Consider the following 22794-nt stretch of genomic DNA (forward strand, 5'->3'; position numbering starts at 1 on the left):
AGCATAACATTTTAAAGATATTCAATATCATATGTATGACTGAATAATGGGAAGCTCGCTTTCAAGTGGGTTATCACATTTTTCCTTGTGCGTGCAAAATATCTTACGAAAACTTAACATTTGCATTTTTCAAAAAAATGTGAGCAATTAACAACAATCCTCACAAATTTTAGGTTCCTTGTCCAACGAACTGAAGGGGAGATTTAGGTCCCTGTGCAGGCTACTAACACACCATAATTCTAAAACTCCCCATCAATTCGTTGTATAAGGAGCTAGCATCAGTGCATAAAAGTGCTTCAATCTATTATGTCTTCGAGTTTGATTATCTAGTAATTCATCGTGTCGTCTTCTTCAAGTATGTAAGATTTGCACAAATTGATATAGTGATTCTACGAATGTAACCAACATAGACGCAAAATGTTATTAAATTAATAAATTTGGATACATGGAAAAGCAGACTCTGATTGAGCAATTACATCAACATGCTAGCAGCTGCTAGCTAATACAGAATTAAATTCTATTATTGTATGTCGCACACAATTAATTAAAAGAACAAATTAATAAATTTGGATACATAGGCATATTGCATGTGTCAGATATGACCATCAGATTGCAACAGCAAGGAAGACTCCGACTACGGCGGCCGCGAAGACTTGGTATCCGGAAAAGATAATCCCGCGAACGGCGGAGGATGGAGCGGGCGCAGGCGCGGCGTCCATAACAGTAATAACAAGCTTCTGTCCCAAATCAGCACAGTGATTGGCAGCTGTACAAATGTACCATTTGTTTCCAGGAGTCTTCAGCTCTATTCTGTCGTTTCCAGAAGTGAGTGGTGCTTGATCATTTGCTGTTGGTTTAACACATTCCTTGAAGCCAGTTCCGTTCACCTTGAACACATTGTGGGGTGGGTTCGAGTACTTGAACACTGCATGCACGAACAAATTTGCATGATTAGTTGTTATAAATCAATCATTTGTGCATGCGAGTGTCGACTATCAATAACTTTTTTTGCCAGATTTGTCAAACAAATGTGTATATATTTTGTTAGACTGTGAATCTAGTTGACGAGAATCAATCAAATTAAATGGCGGATCGAGATTCACAAATCTGACAAACAATTACATATATATGGCAAAACAATTATTTTTTATTATGCTAAACATATAATTTATACTTAGAATGTGTAATTGAAATGTGCATGTATTACCTAGTGCATCACCAACATGAAACGTTTTGTCCTTGGCCCAATTTGAATAATCAACACCAGTTGTCCAGCCGCTATCACCTCCGACGATGAAGTCGGTTGCCATGGCGATTGTAGGAAGAAGGATCATAACAAGGGTTACTAGGGTGACAAATTTGTTGGAAGCCATTGGAGCTAATTAATTTGATAATACAGATATTAATCTTTGTATTAGCTCTCACTTGGGTGTATTTTGGTGTGGGGATGTATGTGTTTGGTCTATTTATAGCATTTTGAATTGTTGAATAAACATCGAAACCCTCGAATTAAAAGACAAAAATATGGAAGACCGCCTTTGGTCGGCTCATCACACTATGTGCTAATACAATAGGTTATAGGATGGTCGGCTTGATTATGTTTTACACTACTATGCATGTAAGGTTAAAAAATGGAAGGAAAAGGCTGGGAAGATAAAATGTGTGGTTTGTTCGGAGCTGAACGTCCACAATTAATAGACGGAATAATGCTTGCATTCTTTTACGAGGAGAATGCACATATTTTATTATTTACTAATAACATTTTTATCGTATAAAGTTTATAATCGAAATTGTTCAATTTTTTAATCTTAATTTGAAGATTATCCATATATATATATATATATATATATATCATTCAAATTGGAGATTTTTTGGTCATCCAAATCTATCAAATGAATGGACGATTCATCATGAACATGTTACTTTAAGACTCACATCGTCGATTTATTCCATACATTTGGATGCCCGATCTTTGCTTCGAATTATTTTTTGTCAGAATGATGTTCAAATAAAGATTAAGAAATTAAAAGGTTTTGATTATAAAATTGATAGGGTAAAGATACATTAATAACAAATGGTGGAATGTATCAATGTTAATTAATTAAAATTTTACTTGGTAATTTATTAATTGTTCCAATTCTAAGACCTCAAAGAAGAGAAAATCAAACTTGAAATCTCGGAGGTAGGAATAAATACATGTAAGATAATCACTTTGTTCATATATTTGTTGACAATCCACTATTTCCTATTGGTAAATATCAATAGATTCGAATATAATTACAAGGTTTAATATAATTCTCTATTTTTTACATGCTTCACTTGATCCCAAAGGGCCAGAACACGCCATATGGAGAAACAATCTGTGAAACGGTCCTAGTCATAAGGTCTCACGCGGAGAACAAGAAGATCAATTCTTTTCTTTGCAAATTCAAAAACTTGCCGGCTTCGTTAATTAGCACCTGGTCAAAGCATATGTTAGATTATATGTTAAAATTGGTATATAGATTCTATATAAATTGTTTGATAATTCAACTGAATCGGAATGAAAATCAATATAATTACTAAAAGGCCTCTAGTTGAAATAAGTTTGCAAATTCAAAAACTTACCGGCTTCGTTAATTAGCACCTGGTCAAAGCATATGTTAGATTATATGTTAAAATTGGTATATAGATTCCATATAAATTGTTTGATAATTCAATTGAATCGGAATGAAAATCAATATAATTACTAAAAGACCTCTAGTTGAAATAAGTTTTTTTTTACTCAAACGATAGATTTGTTAGATTATATGTTAAATTAGGGAGCCGATAAGATTCGAACCCACGCGCTGTGGTGCATGGTCAACACTCCTCTCCACCATTGTGGTAGAGGGCCACTTGTTTGAAATAAATTATTTTATATACTAATTTTTGGGTTAAATTTTATATACTAATTAATAGAAAAAATGTTAAACGCCCCTTTCACCAAATGTTAAATTTTAAGAAGCTTATGATACAGGAAAACTGTTAAGCAAATAGACTTTTTATGATGATTTTGTGAAAACTGACTAAAATTCATTGGTAATTGCTAATATTTGTGAAAAATCTAAATATTATTCACAAGTTGGAGAAGAGTTCATCAGGGGGAATGCAAATATATATTACTATTGTTGAATTTTCATGTGATCTTTTGCATTCTCAATAAATAATCCTTATGTGACTCATGCCGTTGATCCACCTGCCGTCTAGGTCCCACCCACTTCAAAGTATCCCATAACATTTTCCTTGTATAGCACGCAAAAGCTATTGTGAAAAACCAACAATTGCATTCTTCACAAAGAGTAATGTTGGGAAACTAAATATGTAAACAAAATTTTAAAAATTAAAGGACATGAAAGTTGATGATTTGTTTATTAATTAAGCGTTGATAAACGTGTTCATTCATATGTATATTGATGACACATAATTTAGTTTGCAAATTTTGTCTCTCTAGCATTACCCCTTCATAAACTAGTGAGCAACTACCCTTGATTTTCATTGGTTGTAGAAGTTTTATAAAAACCATAACGTTCTGGCTAAATTTTCACCCCGATGGTATGTTTCATTTACTTTTATGTTTTCCAGCTTAAAAGTTCAATAAATAAATAAAATGGTACTATATTGCTTCCAAATAACTTATAATAATTTTCAGTTGAGGATGCAAAGGATTTTGTGTAACCTCAAAAATTGTGAGCAATTAACCACATTTTTAATCCGATTTGGAATCTTTAAAATTCATGCAGAACATTTTAAAGGTATGAATGTGTCGACGGATGCCCAAGTCTAGTTAAGTTCTTAGTTCCGATGGAATTTTTATTTGTTAATTTCATTTTCCAGTTTAAAAATTCAATATCATATATATGACTCAATAATGGGAAGACCACTTTTCAAGTGGCTTATAACATTTTTCCTTGTGCGTACAAAATATCTTACGAAAATTTAACATTTGCATTTTTTCACAAAAACGTGAGCAATTAAGCACAACCCTCACCAATTTTAGGTTCCTTAGGAGTTTTAGGTCCCTTTGCACGCTGCCAACACACCAGAACCCTAAAACTCCCCATCAGTTCATTGTGTAAGGAATATCAGTGCATAAAAGTGCTTCAATCTATTATATCTTCGAGTTTGATCATCCAGAAATTCATAATGTCTCTTCTCCAAGTATGTAAAGATTAGGTGTTTTGATTTGCACAAACTGATAAAGTGATACTACAATGTAACCAACATAGACGCAAAAATGTTATTAAATTAATAAATTTGGATACATGATAGAAGAGCAGACTCCCTGATTGAGCAATTACATCAACATGCTAGCAGCTGCTAGATAATACAGAATTAAATTATCTTATTGTATGTTGCACATATATTTTAATTAAAAGAATAAATTAATAAATTTGGATACATAGGTGTATTTATGCATATTGCATGTGTCAGATATGACCATCAGACTGCAACAGCAAGGAAGACTCCGACGACGGCGGCCGTGAAGCCTTGGTATCCGGAAAAGATGATCCCGCGAACGGCGGAGGATGGAGCGGGCGCAGGCGCGGCGTCCGTAACAGTAATGACAAGCTTCTGTCCCAAATCAGCACAGTGATTGGCGGCCGCACAAATGTACCATTTGTTTCCAGGAGTCTTTAGCTCTATTCTGTCGTTTCCAGAAGTAAGTGGTGCTTGATCATTTGCTGTTGGTTTAACACATTCCTTGAAGCCAGTTCCGTTCACCTTGAACACATTGTGGGGTGGGTTCGAGTACTTGAACACTGCATGCACGTACAAATTTGCATGATAAATTGTTATAAATCAACCATATTTGTTCATGTGGGGCTAACACTAACGTTTTTTTGCCAGACTTGTCAAACAAATGATGTGCATATTTTGTTAGACTATGAATCTGGTTGACTAGAATCAATCAAATTAAATGGTAAATCGAGATTCACAACTCTGACAAACAATTATACATGGCAAAACAGAGAGTATTTTTCATTATGCTAAAACACACACACACACACACACATATATATATATATATATATATATATGTATGTATGTATAATTGAAATGTGTATGTATTACCTAGTGCATCACCAACATGAAACGTTTTGTCCTTGGCCCAATCTGAATAATCAACACCAGTTGTCCAGCCTCTATCACCTCCGACGATGAAGTCGGTTGCCATGGCGATTGTAGGAAGAAGGATCAAAGCAAGTGTAACTAGGGTGACAAATTTGTTGGAAGCCATTGGAGGTAATTAGTTTGATAATACAGATATTGATCTTTGTATTAGCTCTCACTTGGGTGTACTAATCTGTATTTTGGTGTGGGAATGTACGTGTCTGATCTATTTATAGCATTTTGAATTGTTGAATAAACGTCGAAATCCTCGAATTAAAAGACAAAAATATGGAAGACCGCCTTTGGTCGGCTCATCAGACTATGTGCTAATAAAGTAAGTTAGAGGATGGTCGGCTTTATTATGTTTTACACTACTATATAAGGTTAAAAAATGGAAGGAAAAGGCTGGGAAGATAATGTGTGTGGTTTGTTCGGAAGTTGAACGTCCACATTAATGGATAGACTAACAAGAATGCTATTCTTTTACGAGGGGAATGCACATAATCTATCATTTACGAGTAAATTAATCATTCAAATTGGAGACTGTGTAGTCATTCAAATCTATCAAATAAATAGACGATTCATCATGAATATATCATTTAGGACTCACATCATCTACTTGTTCCATATATTTGGATACACGATCTCTGATTCGAACTATTTTTTGTAAGAATGATGTTCAAATGAAATTAATAAATTAAATGGTTCTGGTTACAAAATTTATTTGGTGAAAAATAAGTTATTAGCAAATAGTGAAATATGTGCATGTCCCACAGAAGTATGCATGTATTATTCTAGTGCAAATCAATGCTAATTAATTAAATATTGATTTTTATTACAAACTGTTTTTAATTGTTTCAATTTTCATGACGATTAAGCTAACTAAGACCTCGAATGAAAGAGGAAATCGAACTTAAAATCTCGGATGTGAGAATAAGTACATATAAGGTAGTCATTTTGTTGATATATTTCTTGACAATCAACTATTCTCTATACGTAAAATCTCAATAGATTCAAAGATAATTACAAGGTTTAAATGGATACTCTATATTTTATATGCTTCACATAAGAGCCAGAACACGCCATATGGATGGAGAAGCAATCTGTGAAACGGTCCTAGTCCCGCAGAGAACAACAAGATCAATTCTTGTCTTTGCAAATTCAAAAACTTTGCCGGCTTCGTTAATTAGCACCTGGTCAAATTAAGCATAAAAGTTATTTTCTTTTATTATTATTATTTCGTAATTATGTATTTTGTTTTAAGTTAGTCCAAAATCCAAATACATTTGTTTCGCCGCGTAATGAGAAAATGACATGTATATTCACAGAGGGTATTTAGAAATTAGATTTTTTTTTTTGGTCGAAGCTTTGAGGTAGGGTACGATCAATCTCTAACTAGCAGAGAACACATTTTGTGTGTGTAAACAATCGTCCATCTCCTCCCACGTTCTCCTCAAGCGCAACCGCTTCAATTCATTCAAACTATCCAAAAAACATCATAATTTCACTTGTATGAAAAAATGATGGTGAGACAATTTCTTTTAATAAGTACATATTTTTATCTTATGTAAATATTTTGATACAAAATTACTATTTTGCCCTCCTTATGTAAATATTGTGTATCAAAAGTGAGGGCAAAATAGGGGAAAAGGGGATATGATTGTCATTTTATCAAAATGTACAAAATTACTATTTTGCCCTCCTCATCTCAACATTGTGTATTCAAAAGTGAGGGGCAAAATTGGAAAAAAGGGGCAAAAAGGTTGACAAGGTGTGTTCTCTTAATATATAATATAGATGAGGCCGAAAGGGTTAAAAATATTTTAACCCACCTTTGATCACAATCAAATGACCACATTTGTTGAGAGGTAACAAATACTTAGAAATTATATGAGAGGTAACAAATAATTAACCTCTGATTAGTTCATGGACATAAGCCATGCATGATCGAAGGCTCTTACATTATGTTTGGATAAAGAAAATAAATTTGGAATTTTGAGATCTCTAATTTCCAGTTAAAACTCCATATAAATACGTATCATTTCCGAATTTCAATGAGTACGAGTTTAAAAATAAAAATTTTATATTCAAATTCATTGTTTTTTTAAGTTAACTAAACGAGAAATTCATAAATTTTAAAAAATAAAATTCTGTTATTTTGAAATTTCTTAGTAGTAATATTAAATTTCTTCGGTCAATACAGTGTTAATTTTCATTCAAAAGCAAAATCCATAGGAGCTCTGCCATAGGTCATTATTCCCGTTACGTGATTAGTTGCCCAAAGATTAGGGAGAAACTGGTTAAGAAAGGTGTTCGAATCTTAAAGAATGGTGGTGTGTCGATTTTTGTAACTGGTCTGTAATTAAGTAGGACATAATCTTATAATTTTATAGAAGATGAGAGATTCATTCTATCTCATGTCAGAGAAAGCATCCAATATTGGGTGAGCATAAAAACCATCAAACCGCAAAACCGCATCAAACCGTATGAAAAAAAAATAAAAGAGCCGAGTTGATTGGAAAAGTCAACTTTAAGTAAAAAATCAAACCGAACCAGTTCAAACCAATTTCGAAATAACAAGAACAGGTCGGAACTAAATCAAATCGTTTTATTAATAATAAATAAGTTAATTATATATATATATACGTGTCATGGTATAATAGATTGAAAAATAAGTTTCATCAAGTTGCAAAGCAGTGAATCCATCCCAATTAGGGCTCACCCACCCTCAAATGTTTTTGCTTGCTACTGTTGTTGCTGCTGCCAATATCAGGAGACCGATGCTGCTTAAGTTCTTGATTTATTTTTTTTTGTTGACCGACCAACGCATATTTCTTTTAATTGTCTCTTTTTGTTAACTTAGTGCCACTGCTAAAGACATTTGTATTAAAAAAGATTTGTGTTGTATGCAACTTTATATAATCGTTTTAAAAGACGTATGTGAATGCATGATGATTTGGTGTTCAAATAATTTAGTATTCAGAATCGTAAACTGGTAAGAACCAAATAGGAACCGATGTAAACTGAACTGTATGGTTCTAGTAATAAATTTAAACGGAACCACACCGAATCGAACTGTTGATATTTTTCGGTTCTAGTTCCAATTTAAGGGTGGAACCGCACCGTGCTCACCCCTACCCAATAAGGAATGCACATTTTCTCCGGATTAGTTCTATATGAGGATCCTTCACGGATTAATCTCGTCTGATGATACAAATTCAACCGCCGAATTAGTTCACATCAAACGAATTCTGCAATTCTCAAGTAAAGAATTAAAACTAAAACACATAATAAAATTGTTTTAGTAAATTAATGTCAAACTTGTCTTCTACAAGAATTGAACTAGTAATTCTAAATTATCAATTTTAATTAATAAAAGATAAATGTTTGGTTTCTCTCAAAAGTGAGACGCTTTGTAAGTGGCATTTACCAAAATGGTGGAAAAGTGTGATGAACCCTTACATAACGGCGTGAGTTTAAATTACGTTATTGGTTAATCTAACATCTAATCTAACAAAATTTATTATTTAAAAATAAAAAACGTGAGATGTTTCATGATCTCTCCACATTAGGGATGAGCAATGGTTAAGCGGGTGGGTAACCGCGGTTAATTTACCCATAACCGTTTACCCGTTGGGTAATTGCTTAAACGGTTATACCTATACCCATAACCGTTTATAAACGGTTAACCATACCCATTTAACCGTAACCGTTTAATACCCGTTTAGCCATTTATCATTTTTAACCCGTTTATCTTTTTTTTTTTACCATTACCCTTTTTCACCCATCTACATGTTTTTTAACAACTTGAAAATTTTAAAAAAAAATTATCATAATTTTTTTTTTACAATTAAATAGCGTTATAGGTACATTCATTATACATTTTCATATTTTAATTTTTTAAGTCCTTATACCATTCCAATAATTGAAATACTAGTTTATGGACGATATTTTTAATTGTTACCAATGAAGGTAAATATAATATTTGCTAAGTATTATTGGGTTACAAAAATTATTTAGAAGACATTTATGTCAATTTCACAGTTACCTGCAAGAAATTTAAATTAATTTGATCAATTCCTTGATGATGAAAATCATCATTCTTGTAGTAGTGTTATTGAGAGAATGACCCATGAACTCTTTGCTAATTTATTGGGTGCTAAGTATTATTGGATCGAGAACATAGTTTGTATTAGTTTTACATATATATAATAAATGGGTAAATGGTTACCCGTTTATAACCGTGGTTAATACCTATAATCGTCCATTTAAATTTTATGGATAAACGGTTATACCCATAACCATTTATTTATCTAAACGGTTATGAGCAGGTAACCGCGATTACCCATAACCAATGGGTATTTGTCCATCCCTACTCCACACCTCATGTTCTTAACAAAAACAAAGATTAAGTGTTGTGGGCGCCACACGTGTGACACATCAGTGAACTAAAGCGCTAAACCCTAAATCCTGATTCCTGAACGTACCCTTCAGACCGCCGCCAGTTATCCCCGCCATCCAACTCCGTCGAACTTTCTGTTTACCAGCCGCCCTCTCACCTCTCTCACTCTCCCTCACTCCACTACTTTTTCATTCGACGCTCCCGCCCTATCTTCTCTGCCCACGGTAGCTACCGTCAGTTTTCTGTCCGCTTCTTCTTCTTCCTGCTGTCTTTCATCATGGGTAAGTTTATTCTCTATCAATTTTTTTGCTTTTTCATCTATGTTCTTCGATTAGGGTTTGATAATTTGGGGAAGATGGAGAGAAAAAGAGAGTTAATTGATGCATATATTTAATCTAACAGTGCAATCGAGACGAGAGAAGCGAAAGGAAGCTCGGTTGGCGAAGAAAGCAACAAAGCATGAGTTGTGGAGTCGACATAAGGTATCAAGTCTTCAATTTTTAATTTTATTTGACACAATTAATTGTCTTTTTTTTCTTCATATAGTCTGAAATTTGAAGCCTTGAGCAATATATGGATTTGGTGATGTTTTTTATTTATAATATGAATTTAACAGAATATTCAAAAGCTTGGTAAAGCCAATGTCAGGGATTTGAAGTCGAAAAATGTAGAGAAGAAGAAAGATTCTGTTGGTCTGACTGCGAAAAGAGTTAATTCTGAGCGAAATGAGACTAGGTTTCAATCTAATACGGTGGAAGAGAAAGTTGAAGCGAAAGCAGAGTTTCTGAAACGAGATGATCATAAGGCCTCAAAGGCGGTTAAAAGAGAAAAGGTATCTAAGAGAACCCCGAAAACGAATTTTGAAAAGTATCTTGAAATGGATAGAATTGGGGCTGAGGAGGATTTGGAATTAGAAAGGAGACTTGCAAAGAAACTCAAAGTGAAGGATGGGAAATTGAAGGGGGAGGATTTTGGCCTTAATGTGTTGTTTGAAGGGATCTTACCTGTTGATTCATTTGGCACAGAAGAAACGATATATGCTGATGCATTACCTGTTCAAAAATCTAAGAATAGCGAGTCACGCAAGAAACGGAAGAAAGATAAGTCATTGGAGGGCAGGCTAGAAGGTGAGCTACCTTCTAGAGGAGTTCCAGAGGAGGCAGTAACTGATGGTGCAGAGGTGGAAATTGAAGACTTTCCTTCCAAGAAATCATCGAGGAAAAGAAATAAGAAGAGAAAGCTGATAGAGGAATCTGAAGAAGCCAAGGAAGGTGACATGATGGTTGATGTATCTGAGCAAATGGAATCATGTGGTGCAGAGATGGCATCAGAAAAGGTTCCCATGAAGGCGCCTGAAAAATATGTTGCTCCTCAAAAGTATGTAGCTCCTCACTTAAGATCTCGTGCAGGGAATGAGCCAGAAGAGCATAGTCAGATTCGTAGACGTGTAAGAGGTCTTCTGAATAGGTTGTCCGAATCTAATGTGGAATCTATTACAGGAGACCTGTCTGCTATTTTTCGTTCCATTCCTCGTGCCATTGCTTCTCAAATGTTCAGTGAGGAGGTTATATCATCTTGTGCTGGCGGTCCTCGTGGGAATGAACAGTTAAGTTTTAGTTTTTCTACTTTACTAATCAACGTTTGATACTATCATACCAGTATAGTCTAACTTGCTTCATGGAGAATTGTAGTTCCACCTTTTGGCTTGAGATTGGTTTTGTTTAGCAGCAACATAAAGATCTTCTTTTACCAACGTGTTCTTTTAAGTCTTCTATTCATCGGGCTTTAAGTAAAATTTTTTTGTCATTAAAATAGATTTTGTGTATGTCTTTTATTGCATATAAGGGCTTCAGTTGATCTCTGTGTCTTTTCCTGTGCTGACAAAAAGATCACTTGTAAAAAAAAAAAACGAGATCAAAAATTTGTTTTCGGGCCTATGGTTAGTATAGGTTGCAGAAATTCTTGGGAGAACAATTGTGTAGGACTTTGGTAATTGGCTTTTTCTGTGGAGCGAATCAAATGAAAGACAGATAAACAAATAAACTTCCAACTTTTTGGTATCCCTGAAATATTTTCTTTACTCCTGTATTTGTAAACAGGTATTGCTCTATTATTGTTGTAGGTTATGAGTATTTCTCATTTTTGTTGAAACCTCTTCTACCGTTTGAAGAAGTTTAGCAGATAAAATCTTAGTAGAATCCGTTTGTTTTCCTTTCCCCTTTTGCATAACATGGGAATAAATTTGATATAGCACAGAATGTATATTTAGGGGGACAGTAAATATTATTTCATTCATTGGAGCTTTTAGAGTTGCACATATCCAGAGTCATGCAGATTCAAGCTGTCCATTGTTCCGGGCATGATATACTAAATCCTTGCAAATTCGAAGAAGTTTGTTCCTTAAGTTTTGATTTCATTAGTCTCATAATTGGATATAAAGCTAATCCTTACTTTTATTTTTAAGTTTTAGTGTTTCGATTTATCTGTGTATTGACCTGTTTATGCGGTTTTTGTTGTGAAGATATGCTGCTGTTTTTGCTGCTCTTGTGGCAGGCATGGCCTGTTTAGTAGGAATGGACTTTGGTGCAAACCTTTTGGCTTCACTTGCAAAAACCTTTGAGGTGAGCCACTAACTTCTTTAAGTCTGATGATCAATTATCCAAAAAGCTTTTGACTAAACTGATTCATCTTCTTTTCTGTTTTAGGACGAGTACCACAAAGAAGACAATATTTCGCTGAGAAATGTTACGCTTTTACTTTCATATTTATGCATATTTGGAGTTTGCTCGAGGTAGGTAACCTGAATTCTCATGCATAACTGAATTTTTAGAAAACGTAAATAAAAACTGAATTTGAAGGAGTTCAAAGCTATTAATGTAGAAAGTTTTAACTCAAAACATATATCACTCTGAATCTGTATTTGAGATTATAATTTTGGACAGGTTAATTTTCAGTCTTTGAACCTTGCGAATGCATCCCTTGAATGAAAATAAGTGTATCTGGATATTAGCATCAATGCTTGTAGTGTACCTCTTACATCATAGTTCAACGATAGAGTTGCTCCTACTTACATGAACGAAGAGATAACTGTCAATGTTTTTGTTTTTCTCCTAGACTAATGTAGCATAGCACAATTATATGCTTGGTTATTTATTAAGATAAGTGAAAAAGAAGAAAAATAAATTTGCAATGATTTTGCAAGCTAATCTTTTTGGTGAAACTACCTCATGAAGATTTGTTCTTTCATTACTAAATATTTTTTTTTACTAAATTAATTTTTTTCAAAGTTTATTTTCAATGAGTATGGTCTACAATATTTCCTCGAATGTCAACCCTTTTCTAATTTCTGTTCTTCTGGTGATACGTTTCAGTGAATTGATATACGACTTTCTGGTTGTTTTGAGCAAGCGGTTAACCGAGGTTGATGTCTCTACCATCCTGACAGTTTTACAAAGTAAGCACTTTTGGATTTCTGCCACATGCTTTTACTTATGTGGCCTTGGCTTCTATAATCTCCTGCATTTTGTTTCTTTTTTCTTTGTAAAAAAAAAATATAGTTTGGGACGTGTTAAATTTAACCCCGACAACAAGATTTCCGTTTCGTGCACGTAGTAAATTATAAAATTTCTGCTTATCCCAGAAAGCAAAAATATGGTATCATCTGCAAGCTGCAGATCTTTACTCCCTCCATTCCGAACAAGAGCCCTTTCATAATAAAACATCTTGTCCCTCGAAATAAAAATTTGTTACATCTTGTTATTAACGTTTTGACAAAAGATGCATATTAAGCCTGCATTCATCTATCAAATGGTTCTGCATTTCGTTTGTTATCTCCATTCTTTCTTCTTTTTTTTTTTTCTTTTTTTTTTGTCTCCATTCATTTGGTATTTTTTACAGAAGCATGATTTCGTACTCTCATATTTGTTTAAAACGTCTAGTTCAACTTATAACATTGTAGTGGATTAACATTCTTCATGATTTTGTAGTGTAACTCTTACATCATTCAACTTATGAAATCACAAATCGTTTCTAACATGAATTCTTATTAACTGAACAGGCTGTGGAATGAAAATAAGGGCCGATGATCCTCTTGCGATGAAAAACTTTATTCAAAGTGTTCAAAATAGAGTGAATGAGCTAAAGGCCTCCTGTGGAGATAACCAGGATAATATTAACGGCAAAAGAGTAAGTTAGACATCTTTACTCTAAGAGTTAACTTTTGCATCAAAATCTGACAATTCTTTTCTGATACTTGCAGATGGAATTCATGCTTGAGACCATATTGGACATCAAGAACAACAAAAAAAGGCCTAAAGAGGATACTGCACAGCATACTAGGATAAAGAAATGGCTACAAAAGGTCTTCAGTTCATTTATATTTTCTTTATCAGTGCTTCTTGAATTCCAAATTAATGAAATATTAGGATGAGCAAATCTGTCATGAGTTTCCCTTATCTGCTTTTTTATTGCCTCATGGCTATTCGTGAAGAATGTTAAAATTGTAAAACCAATCATGTGTCTTTTTATCATAAATACAAGGCTTACTATAGTTAGATGAGTAAAAGGTAAGAGAAAGTCATTTAAGTTGTTAAACTATATTCCGACTAATGTTAATGAATTTCCTTGGCCCAACGAAAATGAAAAGATTTTAATGAGCACGCCAAGATGACCTGAAGAAGTGCAGTGCTAATGCTCTCACGATATGAAACCTATGTCCTAGTGAGAGAGATCAGTGCAGTGTTAACAATTGTGTCATTCGAGTGACAATTTTGTGGATTTCGTCTGGCTTTCATTCACCTCACAATCCTTGTATTTTTTTTTTCAGTTACGGGTAGAAGACAGTTTAATAAGAGGGCTTAAATGGAGCAAACTTCTTGATTCTAGTAAGAAGGGCCAATGGTGGTTATCTGGGGATATTGCCTCAGCAACAGACACTGTCGAAGATGTTGCCAACACAATAGACAAAGAGGTTCTTGAAACCCAGAAAATGCTGCATATTGCTGCTGCACAGAGAATGAACACAGATGCCAGGAGGGCAATCTTTTGTATAATCATGAGTGCTGAGGATTATCTTGATGCGTTTGAGAAGCTTCTAAGATTGGATTTGCCTGGAAAGCAGGTCGGTGTCATCAGATTTGGAATTTTATACACCTTTTTTCTGTCATCTTTTATTGTCTTCGAAAATTTATTTTTCTGGTGTTCCATTTACAGGACAGGGAGATCATCAGGGTTCTTGTGGACTGTTGTTTGCAGGAGAAAGTGTTTAACAAGTATTACACCACTCTGGCTTCCAAGTTGTGTGAGCATGACAAAAATCACAAGTTCACTTTACAGGTATTTCTTGTGAAGTCTTTTGAAGTTTGCGTTCTTTTAGAATTGGTCCTTACGTCACCAATTGGTTTGCTTTCTATTGTCGGGTATTTATGTTGCTTGGCCTGGTTGTGGCATTAACCTTCCAAGGGTGAGCTTGAGAAACATATTGTTGAGGGGCCAGTGTGGAGGGAGAGTTCAGGGTTTTTGGAAGCATTTAACGTTCGAAAACGAATTGATTTTGTAATTGAATACCCCAACTGTCTTCCCTGTCCAATGTGACTTGGAAAGCATGTTCAAGGCTGTAAGCTGGTTGGCGAATCAACTCATTCCTTATATCAAACCATATACCAGCTTTGAATCACTTGAGTGAATGCCTTGGATCTTACACCAATCCAAATACTCCTCGATTGCAACAATCTAAATTTTGCTTTCAAAATTTGGAACTTGTACCTTTACGTTCCGGTAATATCTTCAGTTGTGTCATGTTCTTGATTCTCCACAGTATTGTTCTCAATGGTATGGTTTTAGAATCTTCTCCTGGTTCGCCACCCACAGAAGTCAGAACCATGGATGGATTGATTTTAATGAGAAATGCAGAATCCAGATTAGATATTAGCTTTCTATTGCTGCTTATTCCATTACAACAATTTTTGTTTCGTTTAACGTTTATGTCATAAATATTTTCCATTCCTCCGCAGTTTTGCCTTTGGGACCACTTCAAAGATCTGGAGTCGATGCCGCTTACCGGGTCAATGCACCTAGCAAAATTCGTAGCAGAGATGGTAGCCTCTTTCACCCTCTCCCTTGCAGTATTGAAGACGGTAGATCTAGTCGACATTAAGCAGCTAACAGCAAAAAGGACAATGTATTTCCGGATGCTATTCGAGGCCATCTTTGAGTATCCTGACAGCCTCATATGGAACATATTCACGCGTGTAGCTGTTTCCCCGGAGCTCGAAGGTCTTCGGCATGGGATCGAGTTTTTCATCAAATATATTGTGGAAGCCAATAGAGCCCTCAAGGAAAAGTTTAAGCTTGCAAAGAAAGCCCTGAGTAATGTTGAGGGAGTTCTGATGTGATTCCATTAGGTATCTATACAATTTTGTATAAATACGCCGGCGAATAGTAGAATTTTCATTAGGTGGTCTTTTTTCCTTGGACAAGTATTGTCTGCCCTCCCGTGCTCTTCTGTTTTGTGTGGTCACGGTTAAGCCACGTCAATATTTTATATTGTTTATTTTATAAAGATAATAAGACAAAAATAAATAGTAATATAAAATGTTAACGTGGAAGGGCAGACAATCCTTGTCCTTTTTCCTTACCTTGCTTGTTTCTGAAACTCCAAACCAAACCCACCTGGTCCGGTGCAAAGTTGGTGTTATGTTTCATGTTTGGTCTTCTTACCAAACTGGACAATTTCGAGATAAAATTGCACGTGGTCTTGCTACCATGTTGCACCATGATGCTTGAGAAAACGGTGATATTCTGGATGTCGTAATACGTAAATATGTATACGAAATTAACCATAAGTGTCTAATTGAAACATAATTTTGCAAGTTGTAGATGTGTTTTAGTAGATTCTTCAACCTATTGCATTCCGAGTTCAAACGTTCCGCTATCTTTTTAATGTAGCTTGAGTAACACTTGTAATGAAAAGGAAAATTTAGGTGAAGTACCAATGTGATCAAATTATTTTCTTTTATTTCCAGAAAGTAGTCCAGGTGGGAATAGTAATAATTTAACCTAGTAAAATGTGCGTTGACATTTTCATTATTGTTAGCAGGCATGATTAGGAGAACTTTTTAGGGTACGGACACCCGTGGCAGGTGGTATTCTCATTAGTGGAAATTTAACACTTAACTAATGTTCATTTTTTAGTCAATATTGGTAAAAATACAAGTAAATTTTAAAGAAAAAAAATCACTTGAACTGCTAACTTCTTACAAAAAACACATAACTTATGCTTCTTACAAGAAACATTTATGTTTTTGGGAATCCCAATAACATCTTCACTAAAAACATTTTTAGCCATTTTAAATACACTTCCAAACAAACCATTAAAACGTACATTGGACAAATTGGTAAATGACCATTTCTTCATTTATCATTGATTAAGTATACAAAGCGTTAAGACAAATTGGTAGATGACCATTTCTTCATTTATCATCGATTGAAGTACACCAATCAAATTGGTGTCTTTGAAAATAACAGTAGGCACAGCCTCAAAAATACAAAATATAAAGGAAAAATAAACAAACAAAAATAAAAGATAAAATGCCCTCCGCATTAAAAACCCTACTAAATATTTCATCACACAGTTATTAATCCAATAAAAACATGATTTCTCATCCTTTTGATCGCAATAGAACGTGAGGATTCAACCCTCCCTTCCTCTCAAACGATTCACTTGGCACTGGCGAGCTGGGTGCGGAGGAGCTTGGCGGCAGCAACCATGTTGCTGAGCGCCGGCTTCACTTCTGGGTACTTGCGGGTCTTGAGCCCACAGTCGGGGTTCACCCACAAGATGTTGGTCTCCAGCACTGCAAGCATCTTGTTGATCCGGTCAGCAATCTCGTCGGTTGATGGTATTCTTGGAGAGTGGATGTCATACACACCAGGGCCGATTCCAGCACCGTACTTGACTCCCTCACGGAAGACTGACAGGAGCTTCTCATCGGAACGAGAGTTCTCAATGGTGATCACATCAGCGTCCATGTCGATGATTGAGTGGATGATGTCGTTGAAGTTGGAGTAGCACATGTGAGTGTGAATCTGCAGGTTTTAAAACAAAACCAGTTAGGAAAATTGCACAGGAGAAAAGAAGATAAACATAATGAGTAGAATTGAAGCGAATATTGAGGCGGAATAATACCTGGGTAGTGTCCTGGACACCACTGTTGGTGATCCTGAAGGAGTGCACAGCCCAATCCAAGTAGAAAGCATGTTCAGACTTCCTTAGAGGCAATCCCTCTCTCAAAGCAGCCTCATCGATCTGAATAACACTGATACCAGCCTTCTCAAGATCCTCCACTTCATCCTTGATGGCCAAAGCAATCTGGTAGGTGGTCTCGAATCTGGGCTGGTCATTTCTGACGAAAGACCAGTTCAGGATGGTCACGGGGCCGGTAAGCATACCCTTCATTGGGCGGGCAGTCATGCTCTGAGCAGCAGATGACCAGAATACAGTCATAGGCTTGGGGCGGCTCACATCACCGTAGATGATTGGTGGCTTCACACATCGAGATCCATATGATTGCACCCACCCATTGGCGGTAAAGGCAAAGCCAGACAATTGCTCTCCGAAGTACTCAACCATATCGTTCCTCTGCAATGAGAATAACCAATAATGAATTGAAGGAACAAGTATAAAGGACTGAAAAAATGAACAAGACATTTATATATGAAAGCTTACCTCAGGCTCTCCATGAACAAGGACATCAATGTCTAGCTCTTCCTGAAGTTTAACAACCTTATTAATTTCTTCCTTGATGGCCTTGACATATTCCTCCTCAGAAATCCTGTGATAAGAACCATCAGCACGTTTACTCATGCATTATTAATAAAATTGTGATAATTTCACAATTTTTTAAAAACACTAAGGAACAATTAACTTCACTCACTTCTTGGCCTTGTACTCACGGCGGACCCTCCTGAGTTCAATGGTCTGAGGGAACGATCCAATGGTGGTGGTTGGGAGAATTGGAAGGTTAAGCTTCTTCTGTTGAGCATCGAGTCTAGCACTAACATTGGTAGCACGACGGTGGTCAGAATCCTTCAAAGCAGCAGCCTGAGAAGAAAAAGAAATGGTCAACTCAAAGTACCAAACCATTTTTAGCCACATGTCAATTTGAAAGGCACATGAATGGAAAATGAAGCACTCACAGCCTTCTGAACAGCCTCATTGGTCACCCTTGGGGAGGACTTCCTTGAAGCCTGGGCAGCGGCATTAGCAGAGAAAAATGCCTGATGACAAAAACCGAAAAGGTGAGTTCTTATCATGTTACAATACCACACAAGAAGAAAAGAAAAATTAATCAAACCGTGAGAAACCAATGCTGAATCGAACAAACTCAAACTCCAAAATGCAGCTCATGTTAGACTGCCCACTACTCCAACTTTATGACTATGACCTATAACAGACCAAAAAAATACCAAAGGTTTTACCTCATCCTTGTGACCAGCCAAGGCCTTGGCCAAAGCATTAACTTCAATAATTTTCTGGGCAGCAAAAGCCAACCATGACTTAATTTCCTGGTCGAGCTTGGTCTCATTGACAAGGTCAACAGCAGTGTGAAGAAGAGAGGTGGAGGTGGAGACAACAAGTTTATCTGCACAGACAAACAATTAATGATATACAAGTTTTAAAAAACGAAATTACTTCACAAAGAACTGCAGAAAAAAAACTGAATACCTTTTCCAACAATGCCTTCAAGGGTCTCCAATGTGCTTAGAGAGGCACAAAGATCATTAGCCCAGATGTTCCTTCCATCAACCACACCGGCAAAGAGGTACTTTCCCTTGGGGAATTTGCTCTTAATCAAATCCAGGGTCTTGGTACCACGGACCAAATCAAAACCATAAGCGGTGACACCCTTCAAGCTAGTGAGGGTCTTGAATGCCGCAGCAGGAACATCAGCAAAGTAGGTCTCAATAAGAACATTCAAGCCAGATAAAGCTGACTCCAGTTCAGAGTAGGCACCAGTGAATGCTTGCAACTTGTCGGATTCAAGATCCAAAACAAGTGTGGGCTCATCAAATTGAATCCATGAAGCTCCAGCTGCCTTAAGCTCAGATACAACTTCCCTGAAGAGACAATCATAATTGGAACAATAATGTGAATACTTCAACTTAACAAAATAAAAAAGAAATATATACGATACATAAAAAGAAACCAAGGTATCTTACTTATAGATAGGAAGAATTTTAGGAAGAAGAGAGAGAAGAGAAAAGGTCTTCTCAACACCCTTGGCTGGCTTGGACAGCAACAAGTATGACACTGGGCCAACAAGGACTGGGACAGTATCCACTCCAAGCTGCATAAGAGAGATTGAAATACATCAACACATAACTTGAATAAAGATAGCTAGTAGGATAAGTTGCACCATTGCTAATCGGGTCCCCCAGCAAGGATTGCCCTTTCAGATATGCATGTGTGTGTACCATGTGATTATCCGCTCATGTGTGTCATACATATATAAAAACAAAATTGTTGAATCATATTTGTGGGATCGATTAAATAGGATGTTCCTTTAGATATGTGTACATATAGATAAAGTGAAGCAAAACCACCATGGCAAACAAGTTTAGCTCAAGTGGCATGCGGTGAAATGTAGCTTCTAAGTTTTAATTCTATGACCGAATAAACAAAAAAAGAACAAAACCAATAGTACAAAAACATACAACCCTAAGCATGTCAAACACTCTTAAAAAATAATGCTACAACCAAGATATTAAGTTTCTCCTTTTACCGTTCTAATTAACACCCATCTCAAACACTCAAATTAAAAAGAGTATAAAAACAAATACATACCGCCTTAGCCTCCTTGTATTCTTCAACAGCCTTGTGAGAAGCATAAGAGAAGTTCACATCAGGGCCCAACTCAGGGACAATGAAATGGCTGTTTTAATACATCAGTTAAAGTTAGTATAAGACTATCAATTCATGCTACTTGGAAGCTTCGAATCCACAAAATGCTCAGAGATGGTTCACTTACTAGTTGGTATCAAACCACTTGGTCATTTCCATAGCAGGAACTGAGGCATTTCCTCTGGCCATGGAGAAGTATGTATCGAATCCAATCTCACCGCCGTTCCACCCATATCTTGGTGGGACAGCCCCAAGCAATGCGGTGGTGTCAAGCACCTGATCGTAGTATGAGAAGGTGTTGCTGGGAATGTGCTTGATCCCGGCATCAGCCATCTGCTTCCAGATGGAAGATCTGAGATCAGCAGACACCTTCTGCAAGTCCTCAGCACTGCTCTTGCCATCCCAGAAAGATTCAAGAGCAAACTTGAGCTCTCTCTTAGGGCCCATACGGGGATATCCAACAATGTGAGACGCCATTTCTCTGTTTGATAAGATCAAGATGTAACAAAGTTTAGCTGACTTAATCAACAACTAGGACAACATATATTATGCATAAAAGCTCGGAGATTTATCCATGATGTCCAATAACAAGAAACTTCGGCTCGCATAATTCAAACTCATAACTCATTGATCTAAAGTCCAATCATACCAATCATTCAACAAAGCAAAGTTAAAACACTTCTTCATTTTAATTTAAGTACTATTCAGTTTATACCCCCATAAAATTAAGAAACACAACAGAATCACAAAAGTGTAATTATTTAGAGTTATGTAAAAAAATCAGAACAGAAATTAGATAAATTTGAGACAATAAGAAGCTCAGAGAATAAATATCTTTATCGAATCCAATCATAGATCAGAGAAAGCACGACCTTAAACACAAAATCTTTGTACCTATAGATCTAATGTTTAAAGCAGGCAATTTCATCTTCAAATCGCAGTATAGTGTAGAAATGGTTCAAAGAGAAATGCTCTCACTTCTAGATCTAATCTTAAAAGAATGGAATTTATCTGAACCACTAAACAAAATCCATATTTTTTTGGCCTTATCCTAAAGAAAATCTTAACCGCTCAGAAACAGAGATCTACTGCAAAACCCAAAAACCCGATAGCAGATCTACGGATTCAAACACCACAACACACTCAGATCCGCAACCCAAAATCCACAAACCCCAAAATCCCAGTGCCAGCAATTCGTTCACTCAATCAAACCAAAAGGGTATCCAAAAAATTCAAAATTTAAGCAAAACCCACCACAGAATCACAGAAATGGACACTAACCAGTACGGATCTCAGCCTAAGACAAGAAGACAAAGATCAAATCTTTGAAGAAAAAAAAAAGGAAAGAAACAGCAAAATGGGTGGGAAGCACGAGGGTTCTAGATCACGTTGGCATGGCAAAACAATTGGAAATCTACTGAGAGAGAGCGATACTGGACGAGAGAGGCAGAATAAGAGGAGGGAGTAAATGAAAGAACGGGTACTCGTACCTTTCGGAGGGATAGAGAAGACTGGTTCTTTCTTTTGGGGGGTTCACTTCTTCTTCCCTATCAGTATTTGTTAGCAGAGAAGAGAGCGGAGCGAGTTCGAATGCCTTACTCGTGCCCTATTTATAATCAAAAGCTGCTGCTAGATCTGGGATTATCAACTTTTTTTTTTCTTTTTTTTTATTTGTTTTCTGATTTTAATTTTATAGAAAGTTTCTTTTGTTATGACAAACGTCAAACAACCTTCTCGTTTGTACCCTCTTTCTATATTTTCAAGCACAGATTTTTATTTTAGTTATCTAACGTTATTCAATAATTAGATGAATTCTATTTTTCAGTTTTTTTATTTGTTAAATTTTTTGTTAGATTAGCTACTAATGATGTTTGAACCTTTTATTTTTATTTTTTTATTTGTTTTCTGATTTTAATTTTATAGAAAGTTTCTTTTGTTAGACAGCGCCAAACAACCTTCTCATTTGTACTCTCTTCCTATATTTTCGATTACGGATTTTTTATTTTAGTCATCTAACGTTATTCAATAATTAGACGAATTCTATTTTTTCAGTTTTTTTATTTGTTAAAATTTTTGTTAGATTAGCGACCAGTGGGGTTTGAACATATGCCGTCATGCAATAGATCAACACCTTTCCACCAGTATGGTAAAGCCACTTGCATATTTGTCTGTTAAGTACTAAAATTTTAATAACATTAGTTAAGAGAAGTGTTATTGGCACTCCAAAAATCACATTCTACACTACTCACAAATGTATTTTTCTTTTTAAATATAAAAAGTTTGGAGTGTAGAATGAAAATTTTAGAATGTCAATAACAATTCTCATAGTTAAAATGGATTAAATAATTTATAATTTAGT

At 35.6% G+C, this 22794-nt stretch overlaps 4 protein-coding genes across 5 annotated transcripts; 1 reads left to right on the forward strand and 3 right to left on the reverse strand.

The window, feature by feature from the left end:
* Positions 1–452: 452 nt before the first annotated feature.
* Positions 453–1410, reverse strand: LOC126593404 (blue copper protein 1a-like). The gene is made up of 2 exons (XM_050259469.1): positions 1208–1410; positions 453–925 (listed from the first exon to the last, which is right to left on the reverse strand). The coding sequence occupies exons 1-2, from the start codon at positions 1371–1373 to the stop codon at positions 606–608; spliced, it is 486 nt and encodes a 161-aa protein (XP_050115426.1). The 5' UTR covers positions 1374–1410; the 3' UTR covers positions 453–605.
* A 3015-nt stretch (positions 1411–4425) lies between these two features.
* On the reverse strand, positions 4426–5260 carry LOC126593405 (blue copper protein 1a-like). Its single transcript, XM_050259470.1, has 2 exons — positions 5095–5260; positions 4426–4781 (listed from the first exon to the last, which is right to left on the reverse strand). Exons 1-2 carry the CDS (start codon positions 5258–5260, stop codon positions 4462–4464), a joined length of 486 nt encoding a protein of 161 aa, XP_050115427.1. The 3' UTR covers positions 4426–4461.
* Positions 5261–9565: 4305 nt separating this feature from the next.
* Positions 9566–16404, forward strand: LOC126593407 (uncharacterized). Its single transcript, XM_050259473.1, has 11 exons — positions 9566–9816; positions 9938–10017; positions 10152–11140; positions 12057–12156; positions 12241–12326; positions 12907–12989; positions 13593–13720; positions 13794–13895; positions 14361–14654; positions 14747–14869; positions 15547–16404. Exons 1-11 carry the CDS (start codon positions 9813–9815, stop codon positions 15925–15927), a joined length of 2370 nt encoding a protein of 789 aa, XP_050115430.1. The 5' UTR covers positions 9566–9812; the 3' UTR covers positions 15928–16404.
* Positions 16405–16926: 522 nt separating this feature from the next.
* LOC126593408 (5-methyltetrahydropteroyltriglutamate--homocysteine methyltransferase) lies at positions 16927–22085 on the reverse strand. 2 transcript variants are annotated; one of them, XM_050259474.1, is made up of 11 exons: positions 21926–22085; positions 20563–20916; positions 20379–20466; positions 19754–19881; positions 19260–19651; positions 19013–19176; positions 18731–18811; positions 18469–18635; positions 18261–18366; positions 17721–18173; positions 16927–17620 (listed from the first exon to the last, which is right to left on the reverse strand). In XM_050259474.1, exons 2-11 carry the CDS (start codon positions 20910–20912, stop codon positions 17252–17254), a joined length of 2298 nt encoding a protein of 765 aa, XP_050115431.1. In that variant the 5' UTR covers positions 20913–20916; positions 21926–22085; the 3' UTR covers positions 16927–17251. The 2 variants fall into 2 exon arrangements, with proteins under 2 accessions (XP_050115431.1, XP_050115432.1); XM_050259475.1 differs by lacking the exon at positions 21926–22085 and adding an exon at positions 21717–21855.
* Between the last annotated feature and the right edge of the window lie 709 nt (positions 22086–22794).

Source organism: Malus sylvestris, chromosome 12 (genome assembly GCF_916048215.2).
Source record: "Malus sylvestris chromosome 12, drMalSylv7.2, whole genome shotgun sequence".
Taxonomy (NCBI): domain Eukaryota; kingdom Viridiplantae; phylum Streptophyta; class Magnoliopsida; order Rosales; family Rosaceae; genus Malus; species Malus sylvestris.

Bases quoted from the DNA above. Each gene is read 5' to 3' on its own strand.
- LOC126593404 (XM_050259469.1), bottom strand. From the start codon at position 1,373: ATGGCTTCCAACAAATTTGTCACCCTAGTAACCCTTGTTATGATCCTT. The intron at 926-1,207 runs GTAATACATGCA...TCGTGCATGCAG, and splicing joins TCATGTTGGTGATGCACTAG to TGTTCAAGTACTCGAACCCA.
- LOC126593405 (XM_050259470.1), bottom strand. From the start codon at position 5,260: ATGGCTTCCAACAAATTTGTCACCCTAGTTACACTTGCTTTGATCCTT. The intron at 4,782-5,094 runs GTAATACATACA...ACGTGCATGCAG, and splicing joins TCATGTTGGTGATGCACTAG to TGTTCAAGTACTCGAACCCA.
- LOC126593407 (XM_050259473.1), top strand. The intron at 10,018-10,151 runs GTATCAAGTCTT...TGAATTTAACAG, and splicing joins AGTTGTGGAGTCGACATAAG to AATATTCAAAAGCTTGGTAA. The intron at 12,327-12,906 runs GTAGGTAACCTG...GATACGTTTCAG, and splicing joins ATATTTGGAGTTTGCTCGAG to TGAATTGATATACGACTTTC.
- LOC126593408 (XM_050259474.1), bottom strand. From the start codon at position 20,912: ATGGCGTCTCACATTGTTGGATATCCCCGTATGGGCCCTAAGAGAGAG. The intron at 19,882-20,378 runs GTATGTATTTGT...TCTCTTATGCAG, and splicing joins AATACAAGGAGGCTAAGGCG to CTTGGAGTGGATACTGTCCC. The intron at 18,636-18,730 runs GTGAGTGCTTCA...TTTTCTTCTCAG, and splicing joins ATGAGGCTGTTCAGAAGGCT to GCTGCTGCTTTGAAGGATTC.